This window comes from Neophocaena asiaeorientalis, unplaced genomic scaffold, assembly GCF_003031525.2.
Source record: "Neophocaena asiaeorientalis asiaeorientalis breed wild unplaced genomic scaffold, Neophocaena_asiaeorientalis_V1.1 scaffold43, whole genome shotgun sequence".
NCBI classification, from domain to species: Eukaryota; Metazoa; Chordata; class Mammalia; order Artiodactyla; family Phocoenidae; genus Neophocaena; species Neophocaena asiaeorientalis.
In genome coordinates, this window is record NW_020173674.1 from 14,628,777 (window position 1) to 14,644,593 (window position 15,817).

Sequence of the window (15,817 nt, forward strand, 5' to 3'; positions counted from 1 at the left end):
ATGGGCCGCCTGATGACCAGCCATATATATTGTGCTATGGTCTGTTCTCCACACTTGAGACAGGAGCTTCTGCCATATCCCCATGTCTAGATCAGTGTCTGCCGTACGGTGGGCATTTAATAGCTGTTGAGCGAATACATGGCCCATGAGGTGGGGGAGGGGTGGTAGAGAGGGTGCCTCAGTGCAGATCTTGAGCCAGAGACCCTGTCTCTCCATCCCCAAGAGGAAATATCGTCCCAGGCCCCACCATGCCCCAGAAGCTCACTCTCGGCCCTTCTCTCTGTCTCTGTCCCCCTGTCTCTCCCCAGATGTCTCTGTCAAGGTGACCTTGAGGCACCAGGCTCGGAAGCTGAAGAAGAAGCAGACGAAACGCGCCAAGCACAAGATCAACCCCGTGTGGAACGAGATGATCATGTTTGAGCTGCCGGATGACCTGCTCCGGGCCTCCAGTGTGGAGCTGGACGTGCTGGGCCAGGGCGCCGAGGGGCAGAGCTGCCCGCTTGGGCGCTGCAGCCTGGGCCTGCACGCCTCGGGCTCCGAGCGCAGCCACTGGGAGGAGATGCTGAAGAACCCGCGCCGGCAGATTGCCATGTGGCACCAGCTGCACCCGTAGCCAGCCGCCCAGGCCGCCACCCTCCTCGGGCACAGCCCGCTCCCGGCCCCACTGTCCTCTACGACCTCCTCTTGTGCCCCATTCGCATTCTGACACCAGAATGTGTGTGTGAAGACCAGGACCCTCTTCCTCTCCCATCACACTCCTGTTTCTTAAAAACAAGCAAGGCCGGGCAGGGCGGAGACGGGACATTTGGGTCAGGAGGAATGCGTTTTGTTTACCTGTGTTATTGCAGAGACGCTTATCATATACGGTCTGTGTGCAGGTTTTGCAGCGGGGGTCAGGCCAGATGCAGAGAAAACTTAATCTGGGGAATAATGGATGCAAGGAATGTGGCTTTTTAAAAATAAGTGTGTCAAAAAGGATGACAGAAATGATGTATCCTGGATCATCTCATAAGAATTAGAGATTGTCAGGGCGGATGGAATCTTAGCCAGCATGAAATCGTGCTACTGACCCAAGGCACTAACTAACCCAGCAGTTCTCAAACCCTAGTGCGTGAAGAATCACCAGCAGATTCCCAGGCCCTGTTTTAGACATTCCGAATCCGTAATCCTGGCTGAACCCCAGGAGGCTGCATTTTTAACAAACACAGAGTAGTTTGCATGCCAAGGTTGGAGCACCGCACTTGGAGAGATCCCTTTTACAGCATCCCAGACGGGGTTTCACAGTCCTCTTCAGGCCCCCAACACCCTGGGGCTGCCAGTGTCAATGCTGGACATCTCAACTGTTGGTATAAAATTTAGGAGCCTCCGTTTTTAATGTCATCATTTGAATTCTTAATGTTTTCATCTGTGCTTTTCAGATCCTGCTCTTGGACTGAATTTTGTGCTTTCTATTGAATAATTGTATTGTTTCATCTCAAAATCAGTTTATATTATACTTGGGGAGACCTTCCCTGACCAGGAATAGGTGGGATCCCCCGTTAGCTATTGGGTGCTGGTTGTCATGTCCACCAGCATCACCGAAGTGACCCTCTGAGTCAAACGCATCCCTTCTCGGTATACCAGCCACTTGAGGAGGAATTCAGTTTGGGGCACATAATTTAGTCTGGCTCTGTGGAGGTAGAGGAGGAAATGAGGTCTTTTGCAAATGTGCCCCTGTCCCTCTGTTTTTAGGACTTATCACTTTCATTAGTAAATAATGAGCAGCTAGGCTTCAAATCACTGATTATTCCAAATAGCTGTGCACATCATCGATCATATTATGAGCCTTGCTGAGTGGTTATAATCTTTGCCTGGGAACCAGGATTCCTGGGTTCTGTTGTCGACCATCCATAAAATGGGACTAGTGACGTGGCAGCTCTGTCTCTGTGAATGATGTGATAGATGAAACTGTGCTTGAGAGCTATAGGCAGCCCTGGCTAGAAACAAGCTCCGAGGCCGCCAGCAGATCATTTTTAAGCTTCATGTTGGCAACTGACCATGCCTGGAAAGTGCCAGAATCATCCCAGGCATTTCCAGAACCATGGATTCTACATTTGGACTCTTTAATACGGACATCTAAACTCCTTCAGATGTCACCCAGGCCCCTGACCTAAAAACGAATTCCTTTCCTTCAGTCCTTTAACAAGTCAAATCATTCTTGGTCTCTCCCTAAGAATCTGAGTAGAGACATATCAACTTTTTGTCATTATTTTTCCCTTTCTGGACAGAAGTAGAAAAGCATTTAGAAATAATTTCCACCTATCCCCTGAAGAAACAGAAAAATATCTCATCCCTCTCAAATGGGAAATTCTTTCACGTAACTGGAAATCTCTCCCATTAAGGCTGACCACCGTCTGCCAAGTGTTTTTAGGCAAGGCATTTGTTAGTGGTTTCCTACGACATGTTTTTGAGAACCCCCTCACCATTCTGGTCTCCCTGTTTTGGTTGGCATGCTGAAACAGAACAAAACATTCCCTATGTAAGCTGACCAGTACTCTCTTCTTGGTAATATCTTCTACTCCAATCGAAAAACGTCTGGATTCTAGGCTTAAATTCAGGAGACACGGGTCCTACTTCCTTATAAGTCCATTCACCTGCCTTACAGTCACACCAAAGGATGTTTGAGGTGAGTTAACGGGGCCCCTAATCCCAGAATACCAACTCCACCCACAGTCATTCTATCATGAGGCGTTCGTTTCTTTGGATCTCAAAGGTTTAGTGATGGGAGTCAAATGTCACTGCTTAACATGTTAGGTGTCAGCCATCACCTCACTTAACAAGGCTGTATAGAAATGAGACAGATTTTGCAGGGGCTTTTGCCTGTTGTGTTCACTGGTATATTCCAAATGCCTAGAATAGAACTGGCTCATGCACCCTCAGTAAATATTTGTTGAATGAATCGATGAATGAAGACTGGATAGGGGAGTAGGCAGGAAAAGACACGTTTTTTTTTGTTTTGTTTTGTTTTTTTTGTTTTTTTGTTTTTTTGTTTTTTTGTTTTTTGTGGTACGCGGGCCTCTCGCTGCTGTGGCCTCTCCCGTTGCGGAGCACAGGCTCTGGACGCACAGGCTCAGCGGCCATGGCTCACGGGCCCAGCCGCTCCGCAGCATGTGGGATCTTCCCAGACTGGAGCACGAACCCGTGTCCCCTGCATCGGCAGGCGGACTCTCAACCACTGCGCCACCAGGGAAGCCCGAAAAGACACGTTTTTATGTAAACGGCATAAAAATCAGAGTCCTAGCTGGGTTCTCAATGGTAAAGACAAAGTCATCAGACACGTCAGCAGTTGGCCTAGAAATTCATAACATTGCGTATTACCGTTCACCTAACGACAATTTATAGCTCACTATGTAGATGCAATTAACGACTGACGAGATTATAAAAGCTGTGCTTTTCCACCAAACCTCCACCTCAGTGAATTTTAAATTACCCAGAGATATCAGACTGCCAGATGAAAAAACTTCACTAATCTTTGCATCAGCTTACCTTGTACCAGGTACACTTGCGATTTACTACCACATTAGAGTAATCGAGTCTGTGTGAATGCATCTGGTGGTTTCTTTTTTTTTTTGAAAGGAACACCTTGTCCTTTGCCAGGAAGCATTTTCTAAGAAGTGCATGAATCAGAGGTGAATTGGGAGTCTAATCTCATTAACCTGCAACTCACTCCTTGCCTCAAATCAGTATATATTTGTTGAGTGCCTATTGATCAAGACCTTGCACACATCTGTCCATTTCAATCTGAGATGTGACTCTCGGTGTGGATTCAATGGCAAATCACCCCAAACAAAGCTATGTAGAGAGAACAGTTTGGGAGAGCAGTTCTTCAGGGGCAATTCCTTTGGGATGTAAAGGAGTCTTGGGCAGCTTAAGCCAAATGGAGGTGAGGACCACCAAAAGAGAGACCTAGTCCTTGTGATTTGTTTTTGCTGCCTGTGTTCCTGTTGTCAATTCTCTGTGTGTGTCTGTTTTGCAATCATGAACCGAAGCACAAAAAGACGCATGAGATAGTGTAGTCACATGTCTGGTGTCACACTTTGGAGCAAAAATCTTGCAGTGGTAAATAAATAATTTCCAACAGGGTCAGCTGCCTGGTGTTTTTTATTCCCTTTTACTTAATATTTTAGACATATAAAATGTAGAAAAAATCATTTGATAAACACTCATGAACCCCTGCCAAGTTTTATAAAACTTGACAAATACAGTTGAAATCCGCTCAGCCTTTCACTCAGGAGACCACCATCCTGAATTTTGGGTTTCTCACCTCAAGCCTTTCTTTATCTTTTTACTACCTGTACATGTAAACCGTGAGCACTATAGAATATTTCGTGTTTTTTATTTTAAATTGCATCACACTATTTTTGCTCTACATTAAAATTTTGAGCTTTATCCATGCACATTTATTTAGCTCTAGTTCCTTTATTTATTTATTTATTTTTTCAGTTCCTTTATTTTTTTTTGCTGCTGTGTTATTTTCCATTGCATGAATATATCACAGTCCCATTCTCCTGTTGACATATGTTTAGATATTTCTTTTCTTCTCTTTTTCCGTTAGAGGAAATGCTGCTGTGAACATTCTTGGGCAAGGCCTCTTGGGGATTTAGCTTTATTCTTGAGAAGAAAAATCAGGTGGAAACTAGAGACCTTCTCTAACATCCCCCAAAGTTGTACTCCCATCACTGGAAGAGTCAGGGCAGTGGCTTGGGGTTCACCTGTGCTCCAGGTGGTGGGCAGGGACAAGGGAACTTCCAGAATCCTGTCATCTTAGGCCCTCCTGGTGGCTGCTGCAGCCCTGGCTTCCAGAAGGGGCTCAGGCATTAAGCCAGGGGAAGGGCCTGGATTTTCAAGTCAGTAGGCAATCAGCCAGGTCACATAGAATTAAAACCAAAGGCTCTTAAAGAGGATAAATGAGCCATAAAGAAAGGCTTTGCTTTTCAAGTCTGTGCATGTAATTCCTTATTTTATATCATATACATATTTGTTACCTTTTAATTACAGCCAGGATTTAAATTTCCATAATTAAATAGAAGTGGGTTTTATCCCACGTAGCCAAATACTGTGTAGACTATGTTTCACAGGTAACTATGAATATGGCTCCTGGAGCCCAAAACTAATATTTGAAAGTCTGGATTTATATAAAAGAGAAATGGAAGAGGCAAGAAGAGCTCAGGAATCGTTTTATATGGGGCTTTCCCCTGAACCGCCTTAAATAACAAACTCTGTTCCTGCCTATGAAATAACTCAAATCTAGAGCACTGCATTTAGGAGCTGAGAACCTGCAACCCAGTTGGGCTTTGTCACTGGCACCTTCATGGCCCTGGTCACGTCACTTGCCTCTGGGCTTGTGCCTGCATCTGTAAAATAAATTTGGACAAAATGATCACTCTTCAAGTTTGAACATTTTGTGATTTGCTAATTGAGACTTTTCACGTGTATCTCTGGCCTCCAATCTCATGCATAAAATGGACTAAACCCACGTACACGTGTACCTGCCTTCCCTGCCCCAGGCCTGGTGTCCTGACAGCCACCCGCTCCTCCAGACAGTATGCGATGTTACCTGAGGCTCTGAGTCAGCCTCTTCTCATTTGCTTAATTGCTAATGGAGCCGGTGGTAATTTTCCACCCAAGAGTTTCTATTTTTTCAAGCCAGTTAGAAGCCCAACATTTCAAGAGCTTGGAGCCCTGGCATCTGTTCTGTCTCCCTCCCTGGGCGGATGCCTGGCAAGGACAGAGCCATGCGATGTGGCTGTGGATGGATTTAGGAGGTTGGGTGTTTTCTTGGTACCAGCCTTGGAGAAGGCCCCCTGTGCCCCTCCCTCATTTCCTGCAGGTGAGCCAGCACAGATGGTCCCTGGCGGGGACCTTGGCAGCTTCCCAAAGCCAGAGATGGGGGCAGGTGCCTACCTGGGAGGAGGTGGGAGGATGCCTGTCTTAGGACTGGAAGCCAGATGTTACCATAGAAACCAGTCTACCGGTGGCTTGTCCTCAGCCAGGTGAGGTCTCTTCTCAAGGCAGACTCTGCTGGAGCCTGGTTTCCCATCCTAATTTCCCAGCACTCATTCTTGGTGGCTCAGGGCAAGTGGGTGATGGCAGAAATCCTCTTTCAGAAACTCAGGATTCAAACCCGGGACAGATGAGGAGAAATCTGTTCTTCCAGCCAAAAACAAACAAACCAACCCTCTTTGCAGTCCCTTTTCCCTCGAGAGCCAGGTGAGTTGAGCTGTTGACCAGAAGAAGGTGCCCTGAGGCTCTCTCTCCAGGCTGAGAAGGAAAAGGTGAGTCAGGCAGAGGTCTCCAAGTCAGCTGTGGCATCGGTATTGGTAGCTCTGTATTAAAAGTCACAGGCAACCCCTCATCCAGGGTAGACCCTGGGATTCAGGGTGAAAGAAGGGAACCCTAAACTTCCTAGCATCTACTTCAACCTGATGTTAGAGGTAACAGTAATGATGATAATGACCCTGGTCACCATGTTGTTAAGCCTCTGCTCTGTACTGAGCCCTGAAGATGCAGACTCAGATAAATGACTTGTCCAAGGTCTCACAGCTTGTAAGAGGCAGAGGGGAGACTTGAATCTGGTACCACTCTAACCCTAAAGTTCAGGCTCTGACTTAGAGCCAGTGGCCAAGGGTTTTTACCGGAAACATAACAGATGCGTAGGCAGTAGTTTCACAGCGCTACCTGAAGCCGTGGACTCAGAATTGCCACTCTGGAAGGAGCTGGAAAAGTTCTCTTCCCTGGGGGAACTCGGAATACCTGCCTGGGTGGGGTGGAACATTACCCAAAGGACAAGAGCAGGTTGGAGTGGAGGAGAACTCAAGTAAGCACCTCAGGGTCCGCCTCCACTTTGTAGAGAAGGGGCTGGGTCAAGGCCAGGTGTAGCCGGGTGTCAAGTGCTGGGGCATCCTAGTCAAATGAGGAAACTGAGACAGAGACAGGCAAAGTGGAAGAATCTGGGATTTCTACTGTGACCAATACAACATTGTTGAGATGGCACTTTTATCAGGCAAATGAAATTTACATTCATTCATTCATCCCTCCGATAAACACAGATGAGGTGCCTACTATGTGGCAGGAACTGCCCACAGTGGTATTAAAAAGTCTCTACTTTTCCCTTATGGACATTACAATACAGAGGAGGAAGACCAGACATAGAACACACACACACACACACACACACACACACACACACACACACACACACACACGATAATTACACAGTTCCAAAGTGAGATAAGTGTTTTGAATGAAAATCTCATGAGGAACAATGAATAGTGCCTTGAGGGTGGCTATTTAGAGGACATGGTCAGGAAAGACCCCCTCAGAAGGAAGTGTTCTAGCTGACACTTAAAAGATGAGAAGAGCTACCATCCTGGGGAAACCATCCCAGGCAGGAGGCACAGGGTACTGGGAGGTTCTGTGGTGGGAAAGAGCCCAGTGAGCTTGAGGAACAGAGAGGAGGCCAGGGGGCATGGGCAGGGGAGGGCACAGGAGCCCAGGAGGTAGGCAGGGGCTGGACAATGCAGAGCTGATGGGTCACATTCAGGACTTTGGATTGAACTCTAAGAGCAATGGGAAACAGAGGTTTCTAAGCAGAGAGGATACCACGACTAGATCTGTGTTCTCAACAGATCACTGTAGAAATGGTCACATAGCAGACCTTTGGGTCTTCAGGCCAGTCTCCTGAGCCTTCTCTCTGGGGTGAACTTGTCTTTTGAAGCTTGGAGAGGGAAGCTGGGGCAGCTGGGGAGAAGAGGGAGGGGAGGGAGTGGACTAGACCTCCCCACTTGCCACATCCTCCAAGCCCCACTTTGGGGAGATCGAGCTCACAGCCAAGTGCAGATGGAATATCTTTCTTTTCCTTGCTTCCCAGCTGCAAATGTGGGTCAAATCCGATGGCCAGCAGTGGGGCGGGGCTGACCCTGGTTCACTGGAGCTGGTTAGACATGGACAGCTGTGCCCCTTTGCTCCTTCCTTCCCACTCCCCCTCCCCTGGGAAAAGAAGAGAACCCCAACATTCTAAGCAGACTGTAGAAAGGCCTTCACAACAGGAAGCCTCTGGGTGACCTAGGGGCTGGAAGGGACACAGGCTGGGAGGAAGATGGCGGGAACTGAGAAGGCGGAGGTACAGAAAAAGGGAGAGGGAAGGCCCCTGACAGGAAGCTGGGGTGGGGTGAGAAGGGGCTGAGAGGAGGAGGGTTCAGCATCCGGGAGGAAACAATACAACCACTTTTCTATATTTTTCTTGAATGTATGCCCATCCTCTTTCTAAAACAATTTGGGGAAAACACCACTTATCGGGACTTCCCTGGTGGCGCAGCGGTTAAGAATCCGCCTGCCAATGCAGGGGGCATGGGTTCGAGCCCTGGTCTGGGAAGATCCCGCATGCCGTGGAGCAACTAAGCCCGTGCGCCACAACTACTGAGCCTGAGCTCTAGAGCACGCGAGCCACAACTACTGAAGCCTGCGCGTCTAGAGCCCGTGCTCTGCAACAAGAGAAGCCACCGCAATGAGAAGCCCGCGCGCACCAACAAAGACCCAATGCAGCCAAAAATAAATTAATTTTAAAATTTTTAAAAAATTAAAACAACAACAAAACATCACTTATCACCCACCCCCAGACCAGTGCCATTAGCAAACTACCGGGGAAGGACCCCTCCCTGGGGACTGAGTCTGCCAGCGGAGAATCATGCAAGGTAGTTGGAGGGAGAATTAGGACACTGCTTACCTGCAATAAAATCTGAGATTTTTGTGGGCTAAATGTGTGTGAGGGCAGAGAGATTTATTTTAAATGGTTTTGGTGACACCTCTTTTTGGCCTGACGGGTGAGGCATGTAAGTTACCTGGTGGAAGTGGACTCGAATGGGGGAAAAGTGAGAACAGCAGGAAGGGACTTGGAAGACCTCTTCCAGTTCCTTCCCACCTGGCAGGCAGTAGGCATCTCACCTGACACCCAAGCATGGGACTCATTCTGAATCGCCCTGAGCACAGGCTGGGAGAGAGGCAAGAAGGCAGAGATTCGACCTCCGTGGGTAAATTTAAATGCTTTTATTAACAATCTCCTTACATTACAAGGATAATATGACAAAAGGAAAGTTTCTGCGTACATATTATGATAAACCAACATAGCTCTATTTGTATCCAGTGTTCTAGGTCCCGTCACACAGGTACTATAAAGCGTAGTCTGCAAAGTAATAACATCAAGAGTTGTTTTTTTTAAGAAAGAAAGTATTAACATATTAATATGTATGTGATAATAGACTCCTAGGTATTCCCCCCACCCCCACTGTGTTTTTCCTTTGTGATTGAAATGAAACGGTTCAGCAGCGTGGGGGGTGGAGAGAAGGAGAGAGACGGGGCTGAAAAAGACGGAATCAGACTGCTGGCTCTTCCGGAGAGACAAAAGTGAAGACTGAGGGTGCCCCGAGGGCAGCCTGGCCCTTGTCTTTTTGTGAGCAGTATTGTAACCGGCTGTCCTCCTCTGGAGGGAGGGCCCGGCGCCCTTGATGCCCCATGGTATGCTCTCTCTCTGAGGTACAGTGCATTGTGGGATTGCTACCCGGGGATGCCCATCCCCTGGCCACGGGTCTGGTCCACCGCAGAGGGAGGAAGGCTCGGGCCGGGCCTGGTCTCTCTTGAGCCAGGCACTGGAGGGTGTTTGGAGGCCCGGTTGGCAGCTAGCTGTGGCTCAAGGAGACCCAGGAGGACGTGGAGGGGAGAAGAGGTGGGCACTGTCAGAACAGACCCTCCCCGGACTGTAGGTATGGGGATGTCTGCTGGGGACTGAGGTACGTTGGTAAGATGGGAGGGAAGAGTAGGACAGAGGTCAGGGGAGGCTCGGAGATGGGAGATACGCGCCTTTGAAGGCCAAAAGGCAGAGGCTGGTCTAGAGAACAGAGGATGCCACTGCCCTCCGTCTCCCATCATCTGTAGCCCCATCAGCCCCTACCTCCCTACCTCCGGGGGAAAGAAACGATCGAGAGAAACCTGGAAGTGAAACGGGTTTCTGATTCTGTCAGGGCTGCACAAGCCCTTCGTCATGCTGCCAGTGGCACCAGTGACCCCTCAGGCCCCCAGACATCCCTGCCATCTACGGGTGGGAGCAGGGACAAACTGAGGAAGGCGCCCTCCCCGGAGGAAGTGAATGAGCTTGGGGCATCCGGCTTAGCCTCTGCCTCGAGTCACAGAATCAGAACAGTGTACGTGAACTAAACCTGCCTGTTACGGTGCCGGTGGGGTGAGGGGTCGCTGGGCCTCCGTGCAAGAGAGGGAAGAGCGTTGTCCTGAGTACAGCCAGCAGCAGCTGTGCAAAGTGGGCTGGGCCAAAGCCCTCCTTCTGAACTTGAGTTGCTACTGAATTTATGAGTGTGCGGATGTCTCTCTCACCCTTCCCCGTTAGCTGATGCCCCCTGCCCTGGCCAGAAAGCCTCTGGATGGTGGGCAGCGCTGGCTGGCCATGCTGCCCTGGCAGACAGCGATGGAGTGGGTGAGGGAGGCCAGGACGGCTGTAGTTCAGAGGTTTGGCCTCTAGGGGGCAGCAAAAAGCATCTAAAGGGGGAGCGGGTGGCATCTTTCCTGGACCTCTCTTGGTCCAATTTGCACCTTTCCTATGGCCACAAATGCTGCTTATTCCTGTGAGGGGGAGGGTATTTGGGGAAACTGTGCAGTGGTCCCTCCACCAGGGGTCAGAGACCACATCCTACTGCCAAGCAGCAGTGACCACCCAAGCGTAGGCTTGTGGGGGGCGGGGACTAAGGGGGCACTTCACGGGGAGCTCAGGGGCTGAGTATCTCCTTCCAACCTCAGACCAAGCCTGCGGGAAAGAAGAGAAAGTGCACGGAGAGGGTCTGGGCCCGACTCCCCTCCTCTTCAATACTCCGGGTCTCGGAGGCCCCGTTCCCAGCAAACCCTGCCTGCTCAGCTTCCCCGGCCCCCCGCAAAGGCTCTGCCTCCTCCCTCTTCTCAAGCGACAGGCTTTCCCGCTGCTCTCCCAGCTCTCTATAGACTCTATTTTTATATCTATTTAAACATAGAAATGTATAAATATATAGGATATTATTCATAGATATATAGACGGGTTTAATCTCTTACTCTGTGTGTATACGCACTGCATATGTCCATATATACAATATATATGCTGTAGCACTTGTATCATACACAGCACACACCCCTGCTTCCATGCACTTTCCTAGGGAGACCGGATTGCATAGGTATTTCCAGGGCGATACCACTCGAAGGGATGGGGGGATGGGGAGAGCCAGACCGAAGAGGAGGGCCGTACCATTTTCCTCCCGAAAGGGCACTTTTCCTCCCTCTGGCTAACACACAAAGATCACCTCAAAGTCTTCTTAAAATATCACAGCTCCATCCACTCAACTAAAGCACCATGTCCACAGATAGTAGAGAGAGGCCTTCCTCCGAGCAGGAGAAGGGCCCTGTGTATCTCTGGACATAATCTTCCCTCCTCGAGGTTGGAGGAGGGAGCCAGCCTAGAACCCATGACCCAGCACCACGTTCCCCGGGAGGCCAGCATCTGCAACGGGACTGTCCCAAGCTCACCTGCCCTCTGAACGTGCCTTTCTTGTCTAAGGAAAAGACACTCCCCACTTTGGCTGTCCCAGGCTGGCCTGGCTGGGCCTGCTGCTTGAAAGGGCAAGGGGATCCAGAACCTTCTACCCAAACTGGCTGTAGGGACCAAGACAGAACACAAATTCTACTTGGAAATCCACCCAGACCGGAAACCACAACCAGCTCTAGATACAGAATTCCTGTTCCTACGGGGGGTGGGAGAACAAACAAAGCGGGGAGGAATCTAGAAGTTCTCTTTCAACCCCCAAGCCACTTCCTGGACCCCATGAGGCTCCAGGTGAACGGCTAAAACGATGCCCGCCCCACAGCCCAAGCTGGGCCACGTCTGGTCCATTTCAGTCTCTCCACGATCATTTTCAGCACTCTACATGCTTTTGCCTGTTTTCTCCTTCTTGATAACACTTCTAAACAGCTGGAAAATATTTAAACATCATCTTAAATAATTACAAGGTCCTTTCTCCAAATCAAAGCGTCAACATAAGCAAGTCAAGGAGAGGGGCCTCAGCAAGACAACTCAGCCTGGAAACAGGTAGCAGGGGTGGGGTGGAGACCTCCAGCTGCCCTAGATTCAGGGCCCAGCACCGAACGCGACCATCCAGGGATCCAGGACATCGAGCCTGGTCTCATCCTCCAGTGAGGATGAGGAAAGGAGGGTCTGCCCAGGACCATAGGATGCTGCCCGCAGCCATCGAAGGAAAAAAAAAAAAAGCTGGTGTTGTGGATGCCCAGATTCTCACATTCAACCAGGCAGGCGAAACTTGGAAATTGGGACATGGCAAGAGTTACAGACAGGGCTGGGCTGTCCTCGGGTCTCACAGATAGGTACAAAATGGCAATGGGTCTTTTTTTTCCTCCACTGAGGAAAAGCAGACCATTTTAATCACAAGGGCTTCTGGCTCCCGAGCTCTGCGATGTCTCTACTTGGCACAATTGGCCACGAACCTGATCTCACTTCCCGCCCCCTTCATGAACCGAAGAAAGTCACTAATCAGCCAACCCAATGAGGACAAATTTCAATTCTAGAGACACAGACCTTTCATTCTAAGCCAATGGTCGTCACTCCTAAGCCAGGGGCTGAGTTTATGGGCTCTGTCTCGTCCAAAGGGACGAGCAGGCAAGGACCTCCTAGCCACAGCTTTTTGTACTTATCAAAGGGAGGTTAGACTGCCCAAGCATGCGGTTCCCTGGGCCAAACCCTGAGGGTGCCCACAGTCCAAGAGTCCTTCTCAAGGACGCAGAAGAGTGGAAACGCCAGGGATGGAAATCACGGGTAATTGCATGCAGCATTCACAGGATAGAAACACTGGAGCCTCCGAGGGGTAGAGACTCTGTGTCAGTTGCAGTGGTGTCTCACCCAAATTGCTCCCTGTCCCAAGGCAAAGTGGCCTTCAGAGTGTCATGGGCATCTTGAGTTTTAGAGATGCCTTCCCCAACTTCAGGGCCCGCCAGAGAGCTCGTCCTCTCTGAGGTCCGGAGTCCAGCTGGGCAGGTGATGGCTTCTGGCCCAGAGGCAGGTGGCCAGCTCCTGCCCCTCTAAAAAGACAAGGCAGACACTGGCATTGGCCCAAAGGATTTTTTCCCCTCTGGATAAAAATTTGAGCTAATTTTGGCCACGGCCTCCTGAGAGGCAACAGTCGCAGCCCTGATGCGGTACTCAGGCAGCCATCAGCGATTCTCTCCTCCTGGTTTCCAAATGAGTGGTCTAGGGGAGGACTCCCTATCTCCTGACATAGTGGGTGGGGAGGTACAGAGGGGGGCAGGAGGAGGCGTAAGGCAACTGTTGGCTAGAAGAAAGGATCCCGACTACTGTTTCTGACCCCTACGGAGGCCCACCTTGCCAGCCATCTCTGCCCTCAACGCATCTCAGTCTGTGCGATGTTCAGAGGAAGCTCCCACAGACACGGTGGTTTGGGTGTGTGGTGGAGAGGACGTTGGGGAGGGAAAGGTGGACCCTTGTGCTTTGCACTTGACCACAGTTACTGACCCTGATGGGAGGAGGCAGATGGGGAGAGAAGACATTGGCCTAAAGTGGAGAAGCGGATGAAGCTGGGAACTTCAAAGCACGAGGAAGGGCTCTGGGTCTTTCCTTGCAAGTTCCTGCTAACTCTCTCCTTGTTCAGGGGAGGGTGGGAAAGTACGTGCGACTGGGGAGGGGGGTGAGGGGTGAATGTCACCAGGCAGGGGTGCATTGATTTGTTGAAGAAGGCAGCATATGAGGCCTGGCAGTGGGACAGTCGGAGAAAACCAGTTGGTTTTTGTTTTTTTAACATGCTACATCACTGTTGAAAACAAACAAAAAAGTTTCAAAAATAATATATAATATATATAATATATTTATATAATGAAAAGCTATCGACTAGCAGCAATGACTCTAAAGTTATCTTAGCACCAAGACCATGGGGTGTGGGGGAAGGGATCTGGAGGGGGTGAAGGTCTGGCAGGACAAGGAAGGAGGGGGTGACATGTTCAGTGTTGATGACAGTTCCACTCCGGTTCTCAACGGTGGCATGAGCCCTCGGAGACAAGATAAACCAAGAAGGAAGGAAGCCACCACAGTTTTCTAATGTCTGAGCCGAGCAGGTGGGGGACGCTGGAGCCATGCCTGTGGCCAGATCACACCGTCCTTTGCCCACCCTCTGCCAACTGAGAGGGATGGCTCCCGACAGACCACAGACAATGCAGCTCTTCCTCTCTCCCCACAATATAACCTGCACCCACCATGTAGGATCTCTGCATATCAGATATGCATACATCAGATGTGGAAACATGGACAGAAGTTTTTAACAGCTCACGCACATTTTTAAAAAAACTCCCTTGCGAGGTATACTGGTAATTAAATGAACAAAAGAGCATTGATCAAGACTCCTCTAGATTAAACCACTACTTGCCTCAGGGAGTAGGCGAGTGGCTATTTCTAAAGCTTATATCTCGGTGTGTGTGTGTGCGTGCGCGCGTGTGCATGTGCGTGTATGTGTGTGTGTGTGTGTGTGTGTGTGTGTGTGTGTAGGCTGATGCCTTGAGAGTCCTGTCTTACCTCTTGTGTATTCCTTTCTTTTAGGACGTCTCTACCCTGTTCAAAAAACGAAGCGTTCGCCGGCATAGATGCATTACCCACTTTCCCACTACCTTCCTGCCAGGCTGCAGGGCTCATCATCAGCCTTACTGCAAAAGGACCCAATCTCTAGAGACTCTCATCGGAGTTATGCATAACCCAGGGCACAACTTGCATTGACATCTCCTGCCACCGGACTCTAGCAGGCATTTCTTGATTATTAAAGGGAAAATAAAATACCCCCAAACACATTATATGATTATAAAGACAGAGTATAAATAATTCATGTAAATTGATTACATACTTTTCATTTTACTTGTTTTTAGCCAAAAATTGCTGCCCTACTGGGGTAGAGACTTTTTGGCTCTTCATTTCCCCCATATTCCCTGGATCTGAATGGAATTATATTATGTTATCCCACACCAGGTCAAACAGGAATGCAGGAGCTCACGCCCCACCCCCACCCCGTCCCCGGGATTTCAAGCTCGGTGTAAGGCGATTTTGCCTTCAGTATAACAGGTAAAATGTTTAGGATCCAGGGGTCTGGAAGGAGGGATTCAACAGACAAGGGACAGGACAAGCGGCACGGGTAGGGAGTGGTGGGTGTCACAGTCTGACCGACACTTTTGTTTCGAGACAGTGAAGGAACGCTGGTCAGGAAATGAATGAAAATCCCTCAAGCTGAAGTTGGGTGGGAGAGGGAAAAGTCAAATACCCCGATCCAGATACACAGCCCACCCTATCCCAAATGAGAGATATGATTCAGCTGGACCAGCTGGTCAATGAAGAGGCCAAGAAACCCCCCTCATGAAACCAAACAAGAAAAAAAAAAAAAAAAAGGCAAGAACATACACCCAAACCCAAACCCTTCAACCCCCAAACGAGAACAGAAACAAAACGAGCTACCTAAAGGTGATGACAGACCCGTCATTTTAGCTTATGCGGTTGGTTGACTGTGAGGTGGGAGCACGTGTGGCCCCAGCACCTGCTTCTGTGAGTGAAAATGAGTTTCCACGTGTGTTGCAGCTGCCAAGTTTTGTAGACGAGAGTCAGTTTCTGACATCATTCCTTTCCCAGTAGCTTCTGGTGGACGTGTCACCTTGGTTTTTAACATCTTTTCAGTGTGGGTTTATATATATA

The 15,817-nt window shown here is 49.4% G+C and overlaps 1 protein-coding gene across 1 annotated transcript in view; it reads left to right on the forward strand.

The window, feature by feature from the left end:
• Window positions 1-613, forward strand: part of SYT13 (synaptotagmin 13) — a 38,554-nt gene extending 37,941 nt beyond the window's left edge. Inside the window, exon 6 of the mRNA XM_024749477.1 lies at window positions 309-613. Within this exon, the coding sequence (XP_024605245.1) occupies window positions 309-613 (305 nt within the window). The remainder of the gene's footprint in view (window positions 1-308) is intronic.
• The last annotated feature ends 15,204 nt before the right edge of the window (window positions 614-15,817 follow it).